Source organism: Neoarius graeffei, chromosome 13 (assembly GCF_027579695.1).
Source record: "Neoarius graeffei isolate fNeoGra1 chromosome 13, fNeoGra1.pri, whole genome shotgun sequence".
Classification (NCBI taxonomy): Eukaryota; Metazoa; Chordata; class Actinopteri; order Siluriformes; family Ariidae; genus Neoarius; species Neoarius graeffei.
In genome coordinates, this window is record NC_083581.1 from 34,477,905 (window position 1) to 34,502,204 (window position 24,300).

At 40.9% G+C, this 24,300-nt stretch overlaps 2 protein-coding genes across 3 annotated transcripts in view; both read right to left on the bottom strand.

The window, feature by feature from the left end:
* Positions 1 to 3,530, bottom strand: part of selenoi (selenoprotein I) — a 33,564-nt gene extending 30,034 nt beyond the window's left edge. For both annotated transcript variants that reach the window (XM_060937618.1, XM_060937619.1), the window contains exon 1: positions 3,399 to 3,530. In XM_060937618.1, the coding sequence (XP_060793601.1) occupies positions 3,399 to 3,455 (57 nt within the window). In that variant the 5' untranslated portion in view covers positions 3,456 to 3,530. The remainder of the gene's footprint in view (positions 1 to 3,398) is intronic.
* A 5,231-nt stretch (positions 3,531 to 8,761) lies between these two features.
* Positions 8,762 to 24,048, bottom strand: iyd (iodotyrosine deiodinase). The gene is made up of 5 exons (XM_060936791.1): positions 23,850 to 24,048; positions 14,611 to 14,805; positions 13,087 to 13,246; positions 9,177 to 9,333; positions 8,762 to 8,995 (listed from the first exon to the last, which is right to left on the bottom strand). Exons 1-5 carry the CDS (start codon positions 24,046 to 24,048, stop codon positions 8,813 to 8,815), a joined length of 894 nt encoding a protein of 297 aa, XP_060792774.1. The 3' UTR covers positions 8,762 to 8,812.
* Positions 24,049 to 24,300: the final 252 nt, after the last annotated feature.

Below are 24,300 nucleotides of genomic sequence, written 5' to 3' on the forward strand. Positions count from 1 at the left end.
TGAAAAAACTAGCCTGCATCAATTCCCAAAGTACAAAAAGTTAAGAAGGTAATGGATAAAAGCCATTTGCCGCACAGGGACAGACCTCTCACAGACCAACTGGAATGGTCCTTCGGGTGCAAAAACGGCACGTTTGCAGCTCGCGTGCTCGGAATATTTTGAAGAAAATTGTTTCACTCAAACAACTCGGATGCACCAGGCATTAGGAATACCATACAAGCCAGCACTGAATCCAGGTGCGGTTCCCACAATCTTCAGCCAAAAAGCGGACGAGACAACACAATCAGTAGTCCGCAAAAGAGAAGTTCAAAGGGTAAGAAAACACTTTTTATTGCTTTCCTAACTTTTTATTAAGCATGATATGTTATTTTGAGTTCCTTTTGGTATAAATGTAATAATTGCTGATGCAGCTAAGCAGCTTGGTGTTTGTTGGGTGTCTTGCTTTGATTGTCCAAAAAAACCTCGGTAATGACTAGGGATGGCGAAAACTAAAAATCTTGACCGACCACCGAGCCTCATTAGCCGGTTAAAGTCGGTTAACCTATGAGTTTAACAGGGATGCAAACGGCCGCCTTATGCCGCCTTTTTCACGACTGAATCGTGCAGATCCGATTTTTTTTTTTTTGGGGGGGGGGGGGCGTTGGAGTGTCTGAATAATTTCAACGGCATTTGCTTATTTAGTAATTTTAATACAGAATTTACTCTGATGAAATTATTCAGACACTCCAACACCCCCCCTAAAAAAAAAATCGGATCTGCACGATTCAGCCGTGAAAAAGTCGGCATTTGCGCCTTTAGTTTGTGTGGAGAGATATGATCTGCAATAACATGCATTGTTGGCTACAGACCGAAACATACTTTCAGAATGCACTGGCCAAGGCAGGACTAAACTCGATGTGCCTTCTAATAATAATTTTAAAAAAAAACAATAGTAATTTGCAAGCTAAAAAGCCTGTGTCTACACTTTTCTCTCGCCGAGTGGCAGCTGTTTTCAACTGGGGCGGGAGGGCGGGACATGACTGAATGGGTGTTTCTGATTTGTCAGCTGTCGTCCTTACACCGCATAGCATGCCCCAAGCGTTTACAACACAGAATTCCAGGTTCTCCGCTACAAAATCGGCAGCTTCAAAACGATTTTTTTTTTTAAACCGACAACCAAAAAAAAAATTAACCGGTTGACGTTGATTCGGTCAACCACCGGTCAAACGGTCATCGGTTAACATCCCTAGTAATGACTAACTAAAACAACTCAATAAATATCGCTCGCTTGTGTGTAATTAATTGATACAGTAATGCTTGTGTATCATGATCATCACTATTCATGTCATTGTCCGAAATACTCAAGGAAATCAGTGAAGAAATGTCGCTGGTGCTACGGTCCATTTTGTCGAATATGGCCGTGTACTGAAAGTGACGTCACAATTTACGGAAACCATTCAGAAAGCAGCTTGGGTGTTTCCGGCAATATTTCCGCCTTTTTCCGTACAAGTATGATATAACGCATAGTTCCAGCCTCGTTTTACAGGTAAAGAGTTGGGGTTTGTCCGTAAGTCAGGGTTGCATCCTATTAAAACACACTATTTCAGATGTATAGTGGGGAGAAAAAAGAAAAAAAACCACACATTGTCACCTTAGTAGACCTTTAAAGGAACAGTTCAGCAAAATAAAATTCCATTTCAATCTCAGTACAAAAACAAATACAACGAATAAAAGGAAATGTTGGTCAACATTTATTCTCGTTAACAGTTTCCGACATTACCCACAATCCTCTTCGACTACCTGCTGAGAGCAGAGTCAGGACGAATTATTTTCTACTTAAACACAGTGATGCGGCGGCGCTTTACTCCAGTTTTCTCACCTCTTCATCTACACTCTGCTCCAACAGATCTAAAGATTTAACTTCCATGATAATACTGTGATTCTGTAGCTGAGCGGAGTCTCTGTATCAAACAGCTGCACTGCATTCTGGGATTTTGAGTCCCGCGTTTGCTTTAATGTCTCCACTACTTCCACACTGGACTTCTCATTAATATCATCACTGGAAAACGGTGAGTGAGAAAAGAAGCTCTTGCTCTTTTTTTTTTGTGTGTGTCAGCACAAACAACGTAACTTGATCGTCATCTCTTTGGTTTGTAATTGCTGAAATTTCTCTCCTACTGTACCTGTGCTAGGAATAAAAACACGCCCTGATGACATCAGCGAGACACAGAGTCACCAACATCTCACAGGAATCACGAAAAAACACAACCAAGCAACAAATTAACACCATGATCACTAAACGCGTCCAAAATATATTTCACCATAAATGTATTTAATGCGTTATGTATCAAGGTTGAACTTTAATCTCTCAAACTCAGCCAGAAGTAGAATCAGGAATCCAAAACAAACCGAATGTAAAAGAAAGACTCGACAAAAAGGAAACGTGATCTTAAAGGATGAAAATGTATCACGATACACGGAGGCATTTCTATGATACACAGCATCTACTTAAACTGTTCATGTTTAAAAGTGTAATGGAATTTATTTTTTTAATGGAGAACATACAAAATTGTAATAATTACAATAACTAATAAATTAAAAATACACTTAATTTAAATAGATTAGATTGAACTTTATTGATCCCTTTGGGAGGGTTCCCTCAGGGAAATTAAAATCCAGGAGCATCATTATAGGATAAACAGAGAATAGAATAGAAAAAAAGAGAGAACTTTGAGATAAATTAAGTCTTAGAAAACTTCTAGATAAATAAGTATTTACATATACAAATATATTAAAAAGATATGAAAAAAGTCCTGTATTCTGTGAAAAAAGTTAACAATGCTTCAAGGAATATATATTTTTACAAATGTTAGAAAAAGATATCGCGATATGGCAAAAATGTATTGCTCCACAGTATCGATGTACTCATGCCATATCGTTTCGCCCTCGTCCACATTACTGAAGCGTGTAGTTTTCACGCAGACTGTAAAACTAAGGCTGCATCCCAAACGACTCTCTACAACCTACACATGCGCACTGCATAGAACATGGAATAAAGCCTTCTACGCCCTACCTAGTGCACTACATTTCTATCTGATAAGGATTTAGAATTATGCCTGGGTGTAATTCATTCGCTGACCCAACCCAAATTTCTGACAGGCAATTATTTTCCATTTCGAAGCTAATTCTGACTCAAGTGATAAACAAATTTATGTGCTTATAAATTTTTGGGATAAATGTAACAAGTGCAAAGTAAACTTTGCTAAATATAAAACAGGGGAAAAAAGCTAACCGGCTAAACCGGCTAACGTGAGACACTGGAGCTCGTGCGTTAATGTTAGCATTCCAAGCATCTCAGCCTGACTAGCAGTAGCTAAATTTGATAAATAATTCATTAAATTTCACGAAATCAACCTCACCTTATATTTATCAAAGCCAGAGAGCTGCTCCTGAGTGACATATTCGTACAGAGCCATGATGACAGCAGCACCGCGGGTCCGGTCACAGTCACCCGGAGTCTGAAGGAGGATCACCAGCCACAGGAGACTACCGGCATCGACACAACGTCATTTCCGGTCACGACCAATCCAGACTCATTCTGGATTCGAAATTTTAAAATAAAAGTCACGATGCGTGAACTGTACAACTGTCGGTGTTATAATAAGGAATAAATATCTCATCTCATCTCATTATCTCTAGCCGCTTTATCCTTCTACAGGGTCGCAGGCAAGCTGGAGCCTATCCCAGCTGACTACGGGCGAAAGGCGGGGTACACCCTGGACAAGTCGCCAGGTCATCACAGGGCTGACACATAGACACAGACAACCATTCACACCTACGGTCAATTTAGAGTCACCAGTTAACCTAACCTGCATGTCTTTGGACTGTGGGGGAAACCGGAGCACCCGGAGGAAACCCACGCGGACACGGGGAGAACATGCAGACTCCACACAGAAAGGCCCTCGCCGGCCCCGGGGCTCGAACCCAGGACCTTCTTGCTGTGAGGCGACAGCGCTAACCACTACACCACCGTGCCGCCCTAGGAATAAATATATTATATATATATTTAAAGCGAGACTGCCTTTCAGATTTTTCAAGTTTAGGTCATAAAAAGAATTTTCCCAAAAAGGAACAGCTGGAGGACCAAATTGCAACTCATTAGGTCAATTGGCAATAGGTCATTAACATGACTGGGTATAAAAAGAGCATCTTGGAGTGGCAGCAGCTCTCAGAAGTAAAGATGGGAAGAGGATCACCAATCCCCCTAATTCTGCGCCGACAAATAGTGGAGCAATATCAGAAAGGAGTTCGGCAGTGTAAAATTGCAGAGTTTGAACATATCATCATCTACCGTGCATAATATCATCAAAAGATTCAGAGAATCTGGAAGAATCTCTGTGCGTAAAGGTCAAGGCCGGAAAACCATACTGGGTGCCCGTGATCTTCAGGCCCTTAGACGGCACTGCATCACATACAGGCATGCTTCTGTATTGGAAATCACAAAATGGGCTCAGGAATATTTCCAGAGAACATTATCTGTGAACACAATTCACCATGCCATCCGCCGTTGCCAGCTAAAACTCTATAGTTCAAAGAAGAAGCTGTATCTAAACATGATCCAGAAGCGCAGACGTCTTCTCTGGGCCAAGGCTCATTTAAAATGGACTGTGGCAAAGTGGAAAACTGTTCTGTGGTCAGACGAATCAAAATTTGAAGTTCTTTATGGAAATCAGGGACATCGTGTCATTCGGACTAAAGAGGAGAAGGACGACCCAAGTTGTTATCAGCGCTCAGTTCAGAAGCCTGCATCTCTGATGGTATGGGGTTGCATTAGTGCGTGTGGCATGGGCAGCTTACACATCTGAAAAGACACCATCACTGCTGAAAGGTATATCCAGGTTCTAGAGCAACATATGCTCCCATCCAGACGACGTCTCTTTCAGGGAAGACCTTGCATTTTCCAACATGACAATGTCAAACCACATACTGCATCAATTACAGCATCATGGCTGCGTAAAAGAAGGGTCCGGGTACTGAACTGGCCAGCCTGCAGTCCAGATCTTTCACCCATAGAAAACATTTGGCGCATCATAAAACGGAAGATACAACAAAAAAGACCTAAGACAGTTGAGCAACTAGAATCCTACATTAGACAAGAATGGGTTAACATTCCTATCCCTAAACTTGAGCAACTTGTCTCCTCAGTCCCCAGACGTTTACAGACTGTTGTAAAGAGAAAAGGGGATGTCTCGCAGTGGTAAACATGGCCTTGTCCCAACTTTTTTGAGATGTGTTGTTGTCATGAAATTTAAAATCACCTAATTTTTCTCTTTAAATTATACATTTTCTCAGTTTAAACATTTGATAAGTCATCTATATTCTATTCTGAATAAAATATGGAATTTTGAAACTTCCACATCATTGCATTCCGTTTTTATTTACAATTTTTACTTTGTCCCAACTTTTTTGGAATCGGGGTTGTATGTGAACCTCTAGGATTAGCAGTAAATTTGAAGGTGAAATTAGAGTCAGGTGTTTTCAATCAATGGGATGACAATCAGGTGTGAGTGAGCACCCTGTTTTATTTAAAGAACAGGGATCTATCAAAGTCTGATCTTCACAACACGTTTGTGGAAGTGTATCATGGCACGAAGAAAGGAGATTTCTGAGAACCTCAGAAAAAGTGTTGCTGATGCTCATCAGACTGGAAAAGGTTACAAAACCATCTCTAAAGAGTTTGGACTCCAACAATCCACAGTCAGACAGATTGTGTACAAATGGAGGAAATTCAAGACCATTGTTACCCTCCCCAGGAGTGGTCAACCAACAAAGATCACTCCAAGAGCAAGGCGTGTAATAGTCAGTGAGGTCACAAAGGACCCCAGGGTAACTTCTAAGCAACTGAAGGCCTCTCTTGCATTGGCTAATGTTAATGTTCATGAGTCCACCATCAGGAGAACACTGAACAACAATGGTGTGCATGGCAGGGTTGCAAGGAGAAAGCCACTGCTCTCCAAAAAGAACATTGCTGCTCGTCTGCAGTTTGCTAAAGATCACGTGGACAAGCCAGAAGGCTTTTGGAAAAATGTTTTGTGGACGGATGAGACCAAAATAGAACTTTTTGGTTTAAATGAGAAGCGTTATGTTTGGAGAAAGAAAACACTGCATTCCAGCATACGAACCTTATCCCATCTGTGAAACATGGTGGTAGTATCATGGTTTGGGCCTGTTTTGCTGCATCTGGGCCAGGACAGCTTGCCATCATTGATGGAACAATGAATTCTGAATTATACCAGCGAATTCTAAAGGAAAATATCAGGGCATCTGTCCATGAACCGAATCTCAAGAGAAGGTGGGTCATGCAGCAAGACAACGACCCTAAGCACACAAGTCGTTCTACCAAAGAATGGTTAAAGAAGAATAAAGTTAATGTTTTGGAATGGCCAAGTCAAAGTCCAATTAAAACCTTAATCCAATGGAAATGTTGTGGAAGGACCTGAAGTGAGCAGTTCATGTGAGGAAACCCACCAACATCCCAGAGTTGAAGCTATTCTGTACGGAGGAATGGGCTAAAATTCCTCCAAGCCGGTGTGCAGGACTGATCAACAGTTACCGAAAATGTTTAGTTGCAGTTATTGCTGCACAAGGGGGTCACACCAGATACTGAAAGCCAAGGTTCACATACTTTTGCCACTCACAGATATGTAATATTGGATCATTTTCCTCAATAAATAAATGACCAAGTATAATATTTTTGTCTCATTTATTTAACTCGGTTCTCTTTATCTACTTTTAGGACTTGTGTGAAAATCTGATGATGTTTTAGGTCATATTTATGCAGAGATATAGAAAATTCTAAAGGGTTCACAAACTTTCAAGTACCACTGTATGTCAAAGATTTCAGAACATAGTCATTATGAATGGCTTTTGTGTATGGCCTGTGTATCGCAATGTGTTGAAGAACATGTGAATACCACCAAATGGCCTTCACTGTGATTCAAAGGTGCAGTATGTTTCCTGCACCTTTATTTATAATCTTTATAATGTTTGAAATGTTTATGTTTTCAGACCCATAACAATATCATTTCAAAAGCATTATAGAACTGTTGTGATTTGCAAAACTGTTGTGCAATGGATCTGTCTATTTTCTTCATTTCAGGCTTCTTTTTTAAATTTTCTGGGCCAGAAATAATCCCTGCTCATATACAGAACAAAGCTGATCAGCTCGGCGTCACTTACTTAAAAGTTGTATATAATTTACGCAGTAGGATTTAGAAGGTAAAAATTAAGGCTTGACAATATTTGAATTGCAATTTACCATGAAACTAAATTACAAACTGCTCCTTTAAGAAACTATGACACACAGCTTGTTTGTTGGTTTAGAGAAGAGATGAAGCTGTTAATCCACTGTCTAGACTGTACTCACATTCGAGGGACGTGTGTAGTAAGCATTTAATACAGAAATTTTGCACACTGATATTCAGCTTTCAGATGTAACTACAGTCTTAGGTGCTTTTCTGAAATCGTGTGAGATGCACAAGTGGGGCTAAAAACAAAGGCGTGTCTCAGTTACCTTCAATTCTGAGCTCACACTAAAGCTCCTTTTTTTTTTTTTTGCACATTATCCACTTAAATGCGGCACGGTGGTGTAGTGGTTAGTGCTGTCGCCTCACAGCAAGAAGGTCCGGGTTCGAGCCCCGTGGCCGGCGAGGGCCTTTCTGTGCGGAGTTTGCATGTTCTCCCCATGTCCGCGTGGGTTTCCTCCGGGTGCTCCGGTTTCCCCCACAGTCCAAAGACATGCAGGTTAGGTTAACTGGTGACTCTAAATTGACCGTAGGTGTGAATGTGAGTGTGAATGGTTGTCTGTGTCTATGTGTCAGCCCTGTGATGACCTGGCGACTTGTCCAGGGTGTACCCCGCCTTTCGCTCGTAGTCAGCTGGGATAAGCTCCAGCTTGCCTGCTACCCTGTAGAAGGATAAAGCAGCTAGAGATAATGAGATGAGATGCACTTACGGTAAATGAGGAGTAGTATCAAGTCCATATTTTCTATCCCTGAATTTTGGGGGGCTTAAAGGAAAGAAGTGCTTGTGTTTATAATCAGCGCGCTTAAAAACCTCATCCTGGACATTTTTTTTTTTTTACTCAAGAAGTATCTGGCAACCTAGCAAGCGTGAACTACACACGTGATTTGCATTATCGAGCGTGCAATCTGAGTCCGAATACGTGCAACCTCTCATCTCATCTCATTATCTCTAGCCGCTTTATCCTGTTCTACAGGGTCGCAGGCAAGCTGGAGCCTATCCCAGCTGACTACGGGCGAAAGGCGGGGTACACCCTGGACAAGTCGCCAGATCATCACAGGGCTGACACATAGACACAGACAACCATTCACACTCACATTCACACCTACGGTCAATTTAGAGTCACCAGTTAACCTAACCTGCATGTCTTTGGACTGTGGGGGAAACCGGAGCACCCGGAGGAAACCCACGCGGACACGGGGAGAACATGCAAACTCCGCACAGAAAGGCCCTCGCCGGCCACGGGGCTCGAACCTGGACCTTTTTACTGTGAGGCGACAGCGCTAACCACTACACCACCGTACCGCCCCTACATGTAACTTTCTCTGCATAAACATTCATGTACAGTAACTTTTTGACTCAGTTTGCCAATTTTGAATACAGCGAACATTTCTTTCCATTGTTCAAACATTTTGTTGATAAACATGACCAGTAACTTTCCAGGCCTCACTGTAATTTCAGGACACTGGCAGTCTGTTTTCCTGACGTCTATTGTGAAACTAAACAGGAAGACAGGTGGATTTTAATGATGTCACACAAACATCATGATGTCCTTAAGTTCCTTGCGTGACAGATCAGGCACGGTGGCGTCTGGAGCCGGGTATCCGACAGGAAGCAGCATGAGCAGCTTTTCATTCGCTGGGCGATTGAGGAGAACCCGGAGGTGCGGCCCACAGTTTAAAGGCGTGGAGGTCACCGTCACCAGACCCACATTCTGAGGATTAGAGAAGCAGAATGTCAACAGATAGCACCGAAAGCAAAAATATGTATTGTTTATTTCATTTACAGGACACACTTATAACCTATAATATCCCTTATACGGACAAAATCAGCAAGGTCTCCTGTTTCCTCTTAGTGCTTTTTTCACAGTGTTCAGTACACAGTATTCTCCACACCTGCAGAGCTGCCAGTAGGAGGCCACACGAGATGGACACACTAATCTCGTTGTAGTAGTGAGTCTTTTTCTTTCCATCCGGCATTATTCCATACGTCTGCTTAAAGATAAGGATCAGATAAGGCGCTGTGTCAAGATACTCCTTCACCCAGTTAGTCCTGTACGAGAAATATTATAGTTCAGAGTTCAATGGATTTGTTGTAATGGTGTCTTATTTGGTAGCTACATGAACAAACGTATCATGACTAGTTACATTTGAGGTAAAGAGAACATTGTGTGTGCTTACTATATTATTAGCTGTTGCCATTACAGAGCTTAGCCACAAGAGAGTGCGAGTGTTACAGGAGGCAAGGAAATTATGCAAAGAAATCTCAGTGAACTTTGGCAATGACTCTCTCTCTCTCTCTCTCTCTCTCTCTCTCACACACACACACACACACACACAGAGGTGAACAAAGTACCCAAGTTTATTACTTAAGGGTTGTTTTACAATCAGGGTACAAAGTTTGTGTCACAGGGGTCCAAAATTCAAATTGATTCAAACTGGTTCTTGTACCAGTTTTTAAGTGAAGGACAAGTTAAAGAACAGATAGGCATGTGTAATACACTACCGTTCAAAAGTTTGGGGTCACTTTGAAATGTCCTTATTTTTGAAAGAAAAGCACTGTTCTTTTCAATGAAGATCACTTTAAACTAATCAGAAATGCACTCTATACATTGCTAATGTGGTAAATGACTATTCTAGCTGCAAATGTCTGGTTTTTGGTGCAATATCTCCATAGGTGTATAGAGGCCCATTTCCAGCAACTCTCACTCCAGTGTTCTAATGGTACAATGTGTTTGCTCATTGCCTCAGAAGGCTAATGGATGATTAGAAAACCCTTGTACAATCATGTTAGCACAGCTGAAAACAGTTGAGCTCTTTAGAGAAGCTATAAAACTGACCTTCCTTTGAGCAGATTGAGTTTCTGGAGCATCACATTTGTGGGGTCGATTAAATGCTCAAAATGGCCAGAAAAATGTCTTGACTATATTTTTCTATTCATTTTACAACTTATGGTGGTAAATAAAAGTGTGACTTTTCATGGAAAACACAAAATTGTCTGGGTGACCCCAAACTTTTGAACGGTAGTGTAGTTTGTATTATAACAAGATTAAGTGTAACTTTAAGCAGGGCTGGGAGAAACAAATGAAGTGATTCTCGGAGAGGACTTTTTTTTTTGATAATTCAGAATCCACTACTTCCATCGTGCTTTTAAATATAAGGCTGTAAGCTTTGTGTTAGCTGTCTCTAATATTTATGTCCCAATATCTTGACCACATTTTAGGCTGAAAATAATCAGTTTAGATATGTTATTTTATATTGAAAAATTAGCTGTCTCGGAGAGGACTTTTTTTGACACAATTACATACTAATTTGATCAAAATAGTCTGAAAACTTACTGGCATTCAACATTAAAACTTAACTATGTTTCCAATGATATGGAACCAAATATTTGTTTTATGGTATAAAGAATGATTTAAGTGCATCCCTTTTGGAGCTACCTGTGGTCAAAAAAGCACTTTTTCTAAATGACATGAGTAATTTTGCTAAATATGACATATATTGCCATACATTCACCAAAAATAACGTTATCACCAATTTTTTTTTTGCATGGTAAATAGAGCTATCACAGGGCTACAATAAACAACCAAGTTTATTTAGTCAAGCCTTTTGATATTGAAGATAATAAGTGGTAAATGTGATTTTTAGCTTGCGTACCCTGATTGTAAAACAACCCTTAAGTCAAAGTACGGATCCCACTGGTTAAATGTTACTCCAATACAAGTGAAAGTTGTCCAGTCAAATTTTTACTTAAGTTAAAGTACTGAAGTACATGCTTTTAAAAAATACTTAAGTATTAAAAGTATATTTTCCGTCAACGCACTGTTGTATTATTGCCACAACGCTTACAAAACCTAATGCCTCTGAAACAGCCGACTGGATTTACTGACTAGTTTGTAGAACCTGTCGAACTGAAGCTCCACCTGACATGCTAGCAAACTCTTTTCAAACTCGAAATCATATTGGGTAGCGAACGTTACTAGAAAAGAAAGCTTTCTACATTCTGTTTATGTGGCAAGATTATGCTAAAGTTAACGTTATTCATGTTAGCGTAACTCCGTTTTTACATGCTAACTAACAGTGTCTGAGTTAACTAGCTACGTGCTAATGTTAGCCGTGGACAAGGCTGTAGCAACTTAGTGGGCAAAGTCATTTGACTAACCAGACTGCACAGCTATTGCAATGTTATCGCTAGCTCTAAAAGCACAGACAACTTCATTACAAGCTTTCTCTTGGAATAAAACGTTTACATCCTTCAACATGCTTCCGCAGGTTGGACGGTGAGTTTTTGTAGGCCGTGATGTGGTTCGTTTTCAGCAAACAAAGCAAACGTTTAAAATGAAACGAATCTTTAATCCTTTCAGAAAACTGAAACATGGGGTCTAGGTATGGCCATGAGTGCGTGCATTCCCCAGAAGAACCGCCTCCTTCCATTCTGCCCTCAACTGATCGTGTTCAAATAATACTGCTGAGAAATTGAACTTGATTTTATAAAGTCTATGGACGTAACGTGACCCTAGTGATTACTGATGGGCTGTCTCAGTGTCACCTGCGGAAAAACATTTTCTAAAAGAAAACAAAAAACATCCACTTTCAAAGCCGCTTCATAGTAACGAGGACCTTTATAGAAATATAGTGGAGTAAAAAGTACGATATTGCCTTTCAAATGTAGTGAAGTTAAAGTCATAAGTTTCCAAAAAAAAAAAAAAAATACTACTCAAGTAAAGTACAGATACTCAAAAAGTGTACTTAAGTAAGTGTACTTCATTACTGTCCACCTCTGCACACACCCCCACACACACTTGTACTTCTATCTTTGAGGGGACACTCATTAACATAATGCATTCGCCAGCCCCTTACCCTAACCATCACAACTAAATGCCTAACTCCACCCCTTTTTTTTCTTCACTATTATTGTAAAGCAACCTTGGGTATGAGAAAAGCGCGATATAAATTTAACTGATAATAATAATAATAATAATTATTACCAAAACCTAATTCTAACCTATCTGTGAAGATACTCAGTCATCCAGGTACATAGTAATCTGTGGTTGGTAGAAGAGAGCAACTGGACTTGCTTGAAAAGTCTTGAAGACGTTTCGCCTCTCGTCCGAAAGGCATCCTCAGTTCTGTCTGTCTAGACAGGCAGAACTGAGGATGCCTTTCGGACGAGAGGCAAAACGTCTTCAAGACTTTTCAAGCAAGTCCAGTTGCTCTCTTCTACCAACCACAGATTACTAATTCTAACCTGGTGGTGTAGTGGTTAGCGCTGTTGCCTCACAGCAAGAAGGTCCGGGTTCGAGCCCCGTGGCCGATGAGGGCCTATCTGTGCGGAGTTTGCATGTTCTCCCCGTGTCCGCGTGGGTTTCCTCCGGGTGCTCCGGTTTCCCCCACAGTCCAAAGACATGCAGGTTAGGTTAACTGGTGACTCTAAATTGAGCGTAGGTGTGAATGTGAGTGTGAATGGTTGTCTGTGTCTGTGTGTCAGCCCTGTGATTACCTGGCGACTTGTCCATGGTGTACCCCGCCTTTCGCCCGTAGTCAGCTGGGATAGGCTCCAGCTTGCCCGCGACCCTGTAGGACAGGATAAAGCGGCTACAGATAATGGACGGATGGATGAATTCTAACCTGAACACTAAAACAACCCTTTGAAGAATTGGGGACCAACCAAAATGTCCTCAGTTCCCAAAATGTCCTAACTCTGTTGGTAAAAATATGTATTCTGGTCCTCAATATATAGCAAGTCCAAGCGCACATACCCGTACACACACACACACACACACACACACACACACGTGATGTTTACCGGAGTCTGCGTAGATCATCAACCCATTTATCTCCCATCCTCTGTTTGTAATTGATCTCTTCCTCCTCTTCCACAATCTCTCGGATTTTGTGTTTGGTCTCAGTGTCAGCCACTACCACGAACGTCCAGGGCTCAGTGTGGGCACCGCTTGGAGCCGTGCCTTACACACATGCACACACAGGCACAACAACCACACAAAGGCCTTACCACATATATCGGTCTACTATAGGAGGCCAAGTTAGCACTCGATCAACTTATACAGCTAAGTGAAATATTCATTATAGTTTTCTGCTTAATTTTACAACACACACAAAAAAAAATACAAGTAAGATTATAGCGAACCTGTCCATGATCTCACCTTTAACCAAAAGCTGAAAACACTACTGTACAGTATGGCATTAAAAAGTCTTATCAACTGCATAACACATAGAAAATCAAGTCTCATAGCCGTATAAGAAAAACATTTGTTTAATTACTGTATCAAAGTTATCAAGTCGTCAAAGCGAACAATTGTTAGTTATTAAAGAGCAATACATCATACAATACTTTTTATCCATTTGTAGTTGTATTTAATGTTGTGGAATGTCCACAACACAAGTTAACACTGATTATCGCATGTTTCTGAGAAACCGGAATGCGTAACGTTCCCAACTCTTACAAAATGCTAACATATCAATTATTACATGTTTTTTTTTTTTATCTGTTTATGTTGAACATCCACTATATAAGTCCATGTGTAAGTTGTTCTGATTTAAAAAAAAAAAAAATTATATATATATATTAGAATGAGCACATTAATTATAAACCTGTGATTCGTCTCGCGAGTGGAGCTACTTTCAGAGCTGCTAGTTCCACAATTAGAACTGAGAATTCAGCATCGCTGTGGTACAAAAATATTCAGCCAACAGGATCAACATTTGACCATACACTCACTGGCCACTTTATTAGGAACACCCATCCACCTGCTGTCTGTTTTATGCAGTTCTCTAATCAGCCGATCCCTTGACTTCAGCACGATGCATAAAATCATGCAGATACAAATCAAGAGCTTCAGTTAACGTTCACTTCAAACATCAGAATGGGAAAAATTGTGATCTCAAAGTTTGACTTTCTTTCACTGTGGCATGGGTGTTGGTGCTACCCCGATGGACCGGTTTGAGTATTTCAGAACCTGCTGATCTCCTGGGGTTTTCACACACAACAGTCTCTAGAGTTTACACTGAATGGTGCGAAAAACAAAAAGCATTGCGTGAGCAACAGTTCTGTGGGTGGAAACAAACACCTTGTTGATTAGAGAGGTCAGAGGAAAATGGCCAGATTGGTTCGAGCTGCCAGGAAGGATATAGCAACTCTTTACAACCGTGGTGAACAGAAAAGCATCTCAGCATGCAACAGGAGAAGCCCACATTGGGTTCCACTCCTGCAGCCAAGAACAGGAATCTTAGAATCAAGAACACATTCCTATTAAAGTGGCCGGTGAGTGTGTGTGACAGTACATGAGGCCGAGAGCCGTGTGGTGAGTACCTGCAGCGCGTATCACATTATCGATCACCTCTCGAGGGACAGGTTCTGGGCTGATGAAGCGGACCGACCGGCGTTCGTTCAAAAGGGCGTAGAAGTGTTTGGAGCGCTCCAGCATTTCATCCTCAGGGTAGCGACGTGGTGTGTACGGAACATGGGGGAGATCTTCTGTCTCTGCAGCTACCCAATCATTTTCCTCTATATAGAAAAAAATGTGACACTGAGCTGATCACAAACATGATTGACACAATATGTTGACACATGGCCATTTTATCAGGTACACTTACTGTATCTCAGTGTTGTAGTCGAGTCACTAAAACTCAAGTCTGAGTCTAGTCTCGAGGCCCCAGTGTTCAAGTCCGAGTCATTCAAGAAAATTTCGAGTTGAGTCCACTATTGATCCGAGTCGAGTCCGAGAACAAGACTCCAACCGCACCATTTGACGGCGGCTGTTGCTGCCTTTATGTGAAAGTGTCTCTGCTACTGTGTTGGACTAACGTTCCTGCTCGACTGCCCCATTTTAGTTAATAGGCTCCAGATAAAAAGCTTGTTCATCGCTCAGCAAGCCCTGCCCACTATCAACAGGGCAAATAACATGAGAGAGGGTTAACACTAGCTAGTTCATCGCTCAGCAAGCAAGCCCCGCCCACTATCAACAGGGCAAATAACATGAGAGAGGGTTAACACTAGCTAGTTCATTGCTCAGCAAGCAAGCCCCGCCCACTATCAACAGGGCAAATAACATGAGAGAGGGTTAACACTAGCTAGTTCATCACTCAGCAAGCAAGCCCCGCCCACTATCAACAGGGCAAATAACATGAGAGAGGGTTAACACTAGCTAGTTCATCACTCAGCAAGCAAACCCCGCCCACTATCAACAGAGCAATGACCATAGCGTGTCACTTCCTTCTCTGGGTGGAGTCTTACCAAATGACGATTGAAGTTCGAGGTTGTCCCCATCGTCTCCTCGATAGTTCTTCTACATATGGAACACATAGCAGTGCATTTTTTCCCACTGCACGAGAAGTCTGTCTAAGCAAAGCAGACAATCCTAGGGGCTTCTCTCCAGGCATTTTAGAGCCGTTAACGTTAGTTTGTTCCTGAAAATGACGTATGAACAGGTGAATGTGCCTTCTCTTGCATGAAATTAGTATAAAAATTAATGTAGATAGAAATATAAATATCTTGTCAAATTATTATGGCATGTTAAAAAAAATAAAGAAAAAATCAGAGTCCTCGTCTCCAGTTTATGAGTCCGAATGCAGTTAATGCACTAGTCCAAGTCCAAGTCCAAGTCATCAGCGCTCAAGTCTAGGTCAAGTCATGAGTCTTTAAAGTGCATATCACGGGTAAATTCAGGAGCAAGATCAATGTAATTCTCCTATTTTATATTAAACTTTGGTCAAATATCTGTCACATTTTGTGCAATTTTTTTTACCTTGCGCAATACCAGAAAAATTCAGTTGAAATCAAGCCATTTGAGGTGAATTGGTCCGCCTCTGAAAAAACTTGGCATTTGAATTTCCCGGGAAACATTGATTTTCGTGACGTCACGTGCGGGACGCCTCCTTCTGAATCCTACGTCAGTGCTGTTTTTTTTTATGAGAAAACGACCTGGTGGTTTTCTGCAAATTTCTTCAACGTTATCGCGTAATTATTAAAATGGTTAACAGATGTATCGTAGGAGGGTGTAGCAACACCAATCTTGATGGGACTAGCACTCATCGTTTCCCACATTGCGCTCAGGTGACAATTCCATATTTCAATGCAAAATCGCTAGCTGCTAAACTTGGTCTACACAGGCTGTGCACTGAAACCATGCTAAGCTCGCGCAGACTGCTGGCGCTTCCGCAGGTGACGTCACGAATCTGGCTCCAGACTCCCTTGGGATTTTTCCAGACGCGTTTTGTTATTTTATTTTTTTCTGCTGTAGACAGATGGCCTTGTGCAAAATTACCCTTCTGGATGAGTGTGTAAAGGGAGATACTTTCATATAAAAAAAAACGAATTTGGTCCAGGATATGCACTTTAAAATTAGGGCACGAGTCGGACTCAAGTCCAAGTCCTGGACTCGAGTACTACAAACCTGCGGTATACAGTATCAAGATGCACATATCAGCATAATTATGAATATTGAATATAGTCTACGGTATCTGTTGCTCTGTACAGTTTATGAGCATTTCTGTACTTCATCCATTAATGGATGGTAGAAATGGACCGTCATTATAGATAGACAGACCACCACTGACTGGACATTATTCACACATGGTCACAAGTAGTATCAGCGAGTTAAGCCACCCTTTCTCTGGAGAAATTTTTGTCTCATGTGAATAAACACTGAATGATCTCTTGTGCAAGACATTTCCATGGAGTCAGAGTCCCGTTCAACTCTTGATGACATCTCTCCAGAGCGATTCTATCCACCTGGAACACAGATCCTCGTCACTGACTTCAACTTGACTTCGGTCTGTAGTTACTGACATCATTGACACCTTCTCAGAGTTTCAGCATTCCAGGACCATTTATAATAGAAATTTGTAAAAACATTGGTGGGAAAATTCAACATTAATTCCGATAACCAATTCTGACAAGTGGTCAGTTTTTGGTGAAGCACGTAAAAATTCATAGGATGCACTTCTGTCTAACAAGCTCCAATGTTTATTAGAGTTAGCTAGGCCACTTCATGTTGTTTATTTCATGTATATTTATTAGGATTTTTTTTCTCCATCAAAAAAAGCTTATGGTGTTGAAGTTTCAGACTGGAGAACATATCAGATCTTTATTTATCTTCAGTCAGGACTCATTATCGAGACTTTACTCCACACAACGTGTCAGCCTGCTGTGTGCCCTCTAAAAAAACACTTCATGTAGAGTATTAACAGACCTTTCCGGGCACAGACTCCATTTGATCTACAGTGCCCTCCACAATTATTGGCACCCCTCGTTAAGATATGTTCTTAGGCTTCTAATAAATTCATTTTTTTAATAATATAGGACAACAATCCAAAAAAAGAGAAAAATGCAGCCTTTAATTCAAGTGCATTATTCAGTGGGAAAAAAAATTCCCACATTAAGAAATAATTTTTTTTACATGAAATCATGTGTGCCACAATTATTGATACCTCTGATGTTAATACTTTGTACAACCCCCTTTTGCCAACAAGACAGCACTTAATCTTCTCCTACAGTGGTGCTTGAAAGTTTGTGAACCCTTTAGAATTTTTTATATTTCTGCATAAATATGACCTAAAACATCATCAGATTTTCACACAAGTCCTAAAAGTAGATAAAGAGAACCCAGTTAAACAAATGAGACAAAAATATTATATTGGTCATTTATTTATTGAGGAAAATGATCCAATATTACATATCTGTGAGTGGCAAAAGTATGTGAACCTCTAGGATTAGCAGTTAATTAGAAGGTGAAATTAGAGTCAGGTGTTTTCAATCAATGGGATGACAATCATGTGTGAGTGGGCACCCTGTTTTATTTAAAGAACAGGGATCTATCAAAGTCTGATCTTCACAACACATGTTTGTGGAAAGTGTATCATGGCACGAACAAAGGAGATTTCTGAGGACCTCAGAAAAAGCGTTGTTGATGCTCATCAGGCTGGAAAAGGTTACAAAACCATCTCTAAAGAGTTTGGACTCCAACAATCCACAGTCAGACAGATTGTGTACAAGTAGAGGAAATTTAAGACCATTGTTACCCTCCCCAGGAGTGGTCGACCAACAAAGATCACTCCAAGAGCAAGGCGTGTAATAGTCGGTGAGGTCACAAAGGACCCCAGGGTAACTTCTAAGCAACTGAAGGCCTGTCTCATATTGGCTAAAGTTAATGGTCATGAGTCCACCATCAGAAGAACACCACTGAACAACAATGGTGTGCATGGCAGGGTTGCAAGGAGAAAGCCACTGCTCTCCAAAAAGAGCATTGCTGCTCATCTGCAGTTTTTAAAGATAACATGGACAAGCCAGAAGGCTATTGGAAAAATGTTTTGTGGATGGATGAGACCAAAATAGAACTTTTTGGTTTAAATGAGAAGTGTTATGTTTGGAGAAAGGAAAACACTGCATTCCAGCATAAGAACCTTATCCCATCTGTGAAACTTGGTGGTGGTAGTATCACGGTTTGGGCCTGTTTTGCTGCATCTGGGCCAGGACGGCTTGCCATCATTGATGGAACAATGAATTTTGAATCATCCCAGTAAATTCTAAAGGAAAATGTCAGGACATCTGTCCATGAACTGAATCTCAAGAGACATTGGGTCATGCAGCAAGACAACAACCCTCAGCATACAAGTCATTCTACCAAAGAATAGTTAAAGAAGAATAAAGTTAATGTTTTGGAATGGCCAAGTCAAAGTCCTGACCTTAATCCAATTGAAATGTTGTGGAAGGACCTGAAGTGAGCAGTTCATGTGAGGAAACCCAACAAGATCCCAGAGTTGAAGCTGTTCTGTACGGAAGAATGGGCTAAAATTCCTCCAAGCCGGTGTGCAGGACTGATCAACAGTTACCGGAAACATTTAGTTGCAGTTATTGCTGCACAAGGGGGTCACACCAGATACTGAAAGCAAAGGTTCACATACTTTTGCCACTCACAGATATGTAATATTGGATCATTTTCCTCAATACATAAATGACCAAGTATAATATTTTTGTCTCATTTGTTTAATTGGGTTCTCTTTATCTACTTTTAGGACTCGTGTGAAAATCTGATGATATTTTAGATCATATTTATGCAGAAATATTGAAAATTCTAAAGGGTTCACAAACTTTCAAGCACCACTGTATAACATTTCACAAGATGGGAGAATACAGAGAGAGGGATATTCGACCATTCCTCTTTGCACAATCTCTCTAAAATCATCCAGAGTCCTGGGTCTTTTCCTATGCGCTCTCCTCTTCAGCTCACCCCACAGGTTTTCAAATGGGTTGAGGTCTGGGGACTGAGATGGTCATGGGAGGAGCTTGATTTTATGTCTGGTGAACCATTTTTGTGTAGATTTGGCCACATGTATAGGGTCATTATCTTGCTGAAAGACCCAGTGACGACCCATCTTCAGCTTTCGGGCACCAAATTTTGATTTAAAATGTCCTGGTATTTCAAAGAGTTCATGATGCCATGCACCCTAACAAGGTTCCCAGGGCCTTTGGAAGAGAAACAGGCCCACAGCATTACTGATCCTCCCCCATACTTCACAGTGGGCATGAGGTGCTTTTCCGCATACTCATCTTTTGTGATGTATCAGAGTGTTTGTTGCCAAAAAGCTCTATCTTGGTCTCATCTGACCAAAGCACACGGTCCCAGTTGAAGTCCCAGTACCGCTTAGCGAACTCCAGACATTTACAGTATGTTTATGCTTGTAAGTGAGAAAAGGCTTTTTCCGTGCATGCCTCCCAAACAGCTTGTTGGCATGTAGATAGCACCTGATGGTTGTTATGGAGACTTTGTGACCCCAAGATGCTACTCTTTGATGCAATTCTCTAACAGTGAGCTTTGGAGAACTTTTTACTTCTTTTACCATCCTCCTCAGTGTGTGTGGTGGCAAGATAAACTTGCATCCTCGTCCAGGCTTGTTTGCCACTGTTCCAGTTGTTTTAAACTTCTTGATGATTCCTCTGACTGTAGATATGGGCAGGTGTAGGCGAGCGGCTATTTTCTTGTAGCCATTGGCTGACTTATGAAGGTCGACACACATCTGCCTTACTTGAATGGTGTGTTCTCTTGTCTTTCCCATGTTGAAGAATGGATAAGAGAAATAGGCCTCTGTGTCACATCATATTTATACCCCAGGGAAACAGGATGTGATGAATTACTACAACCCCGATTCCAAAAAAGTTTGGACAAAGTACAAATTGTAAATAAAAACGGAATGCAATAATTTACAAATCTCAAAAACTGATATTGTATTCACAATAGAACATAGACAACATATCAAATGTCGAAAGTGAGACATTTTGAAATTTCATGCCAAATATTGGCTCATTTGAAATTTCATGACAGCAACACACCTCAAAAAAGTTGGGACAGGGGCAATAAGAGGCTGGAAAAGTTAAAAGGTACAAAAAAGGAACAGCTGGAGGACCAAATTGCAACTCATTAGGTCAATTGGCAATAGGTCATTAACATGACTGGGTATAAAAAGAGCATCTTGGAGTGGCAGCGGCTCTCAGAAGTAAAGATGGGAAGAGGATCACCAATCCCCCTAATTCTGCGCCGACAAATAGTGGAGCAATATCAGAAAGGAGTTCGACAGTGTAAAATTGCAAAGAGTTTGAACATATCATCATCTACAGTGCATAATATCATCAAAAGATTCAGAGAATCTGGAAGAATCTCTGTGCGTAAGGGTCAAGGCCAGAAAACCATACTGGGTGCCCGTGATCTTCGGGCCCTTAGACGGCACTGCATCACATACAGGCATGCTTCTATATTGGAAATCACAAAATGGGCTCAGGAATATTTCCAGAGAACATTATCTGTGAACACAATTCACCGTGCCATCCGCCGTTGCCAGCTAAAACTCTATAGTTCAAAGAAGAAGACGTATCTAAACATGATCCAGAAGCGCAGACGTCTTCTCTGGGCCAAGGCTCATTTAAAATGGACTGTGGCAAAGTGGAAAACTGTTCTGTGGTCAGACAAATCAAAATTTGAAGTTCTTTATGGAAATCAGGGACGCCATGTCATTCGGACTAAAGAGGAGAAGGACGACCCAAGTTGTTATCAGCGCTCAGTTCAGAAGCCTGCATCTCTGATGGTATGGGGTTGCATTAGTGCGTGTGGCATGGGCAGCTTACACATCTGGAAAGACACCATCAATGCTGAAAGGTATATCCAGGTTCTAGAGCAATATGCTCCCATCCAGACGATGTCTCTTTCAGGGAAGACCTTGCATTTTCCAACATGACAATGCCAAACCACAGACTGCATCAATTACAGCATCATGGCTGCGTAGAAGAAGGGTCCGGGTACTGAACTGGCCAGCCTGCAGTCCAGATCTTTCACCCATAGAAAACATTTGGCGCATCATAAAACGGAAGATACAACAAAAAAGACCTAAGACAGTTGAGCAACTAGAATCCTACATTAGACAAGAATGGGTTAACATTCCTATCCCTAAACTTGAGCAACTTGTCTCCTCAGTCCCCAGACGTTTACAGACTGTTGTAAAGTAAGTAAGTAAGTTTAATTTGTATAGCACATTTAAACACAGCATACACTGACCAAAGTGCTGTACAGAGTCAATATTTAAAAGACAAATGATCAAAAGAAAAATAAAAAATAAATAAATAAAATAAAACTATAATAATAACAACAAGAACAATAAGCTGATGGTTAAGGAAAGGCCAAGGAGTAGAGATGGGTTTTTAGCCTAGATTTAAAGGCAGAGATGGAGGGAGCAAATCTGATGTCCGGTGGGAGCTGATTCCAGAGGCGTGGAGCAGCAACAGAAAAAGCTCTGTCACCTCTCTGCTTCAGCCGCGAGCGAGGTACATGAAGAAGCCCTGCGTTAGAGGATCTTAGAGACCTTTGGACTGAGTGGGGCTGTAAAAGGTCATTGATGTAGGCTGGGGCCAGCCCACTGAGTGCTTTAAAAACAAATAATAAAACTTTAAATTGTATTCTGAAAAAGACTGGGAGCCAGTGCAAGGAGGCCAGAATGGGAGTGATGTGCTCACATCTCCTGGTGCCAGTTAAAAGACGTGCAGCTGCGTTTTGGACCAGCTGTAAACGTCTAAGTGAGGTTTGAGGGAGGCCAAGATAAAGGGAATTGCAATAATCCAGTCGTGATGTGATAAAAGCATGGATGACTATTTCAAGATCGTTATGAGATAGGAAAGATTTGAGGCGGGAAATCACTCTGAGTTGGTAAAAACTATTTTTGACCACAGTGCTAATCTGTTTGTCAAGACAGAGATCGTAGTCAAGGAAGACACTCAGGTTTCTGGCAGAGGGTGTGACATGAGGAGTGAGGTGACCTAAATCATTCACTGTAGTGCATCTTGCCTTGGAGGGACCAAAAATAATGACTTCAGTCTTGTCACCATTTAGCTGGAGGAAGTTGTTAGCCATCCAATTTCTGATGTCTTCAAGACAGACAAGGAGAGATTGGATGGAGTCCTTAGATTTTAAGGGCAAATACAATTGTGAATCATCAGCATAAAGGTGAAAGGAAATGTTGTGCTTTTTTTTAATTTTAAATTTCATGACAACAACACATCTGTGAGACATCCCCTTTTCTCAGTAAAGAGAAAAGGGGATGTCTCACAGATGTGTTGTTGTCATGAAATTTAAAATCACCTAATTTTTCTCTTTAAATTATACATTTTCTCAGTTTAAACATTTGATATGTCATCTATATTCTATTCTGAATAAAATATGGAATTTTGAAACTCCCACATCATTGCATTCCATTTTTATTTACAATTTGTACTTTGTCCCAACTTTTTTGGAATCGGGGTTGTAGTTAAAGGTTCCTAGATACTCTGATCAACTTTATAAACTACAGCAGAAATGACAGAAATGCTTCAATTACATTTATTTTCTAGGAATTGTTATGGTGCCAATAATTGTGGAACAGGTGATTTTATGAAAAATAATTATTTCTTAGTCAGGGATTTTTTTTTTTAAATTCACTTGAGTTAAAGGTTACATTTTTCTACAATTTTCAGTGTGAGATTATGCTTCTGCAATAAAAATTGAATTTATTTTAAGGCTTTTTGTGGAGGGCGCTGTACATTTATATAAAACTGGACCCAATCACATGAATTCCAAGTCGAGGTGGTGTGTATACACACACTGTTCTGCTGCTCTGAAAGCTTAATACACAACACAGATGAATTCTGAATCTTTTCAGTGAGTCAGCTCAGCTCGGCAATAAGAACCGACTCTTTTGAATTTCAAAAGATGAATGCTTTTCAATCATGGTTGTGATTACCTGTATGTGTGTGTAAGAACTGTGAATACACAAGACTGATAGATTATCAATATGAAAATGTGAGTCGGCTCCTAGTGTTCACTTAAAAGATCTGAATCATAGAGTCGACTCGTTCAAGCCTTTTTTCTTCTTCTTCAAATTACAGAACATCAGTATGCAGGCTACGATTCATATCCGAGCTAAAGGTTAAAATGGAAAAAGTGAATATTCAAACACATTATGAAGCAGGTCTTGACTGGCAATAAGTTAGAGAGAAAGAGACGATATGGTTCGGTTTGGTTCAGTTCGTACCGGTTTCTCTGCCGCTGATCTCGGTGTCGTCCTGCAAGTCCTCGTCCACCCATGGCCGTGCTTCTGTCTCCTTTCCTCCACCGCTGGAAGATTTCTGAGCTGAGGAAGACTCTGACCTGCGCTGTGTTTTAAAGATGAAGGCAATGAGGATGCACAGGATGGCCACGAAGACCGGAGTCAGAGTGGACATGAGAGCCATGATACCGGGGTTAGGACCGGACAGAACACAGGCCTGAGGCTTGAGGAAAGCTGAGAAATGTTAGAAGCCTGCTGGACTGTGAGAGGAAAGTACAGGGGCGGAACTTGTTAATGTTTCAACCACTCTTTTTTTTCACTCTTTCCCTCATTGGTTCCTTACCATACAGTCCTGTGCAAAAGTCTGAGGCACATGTAAAGAAATGCTGTCAACCAAAAATGGCTTAAAAATAATTAAATCAAATGTTTCAGCATG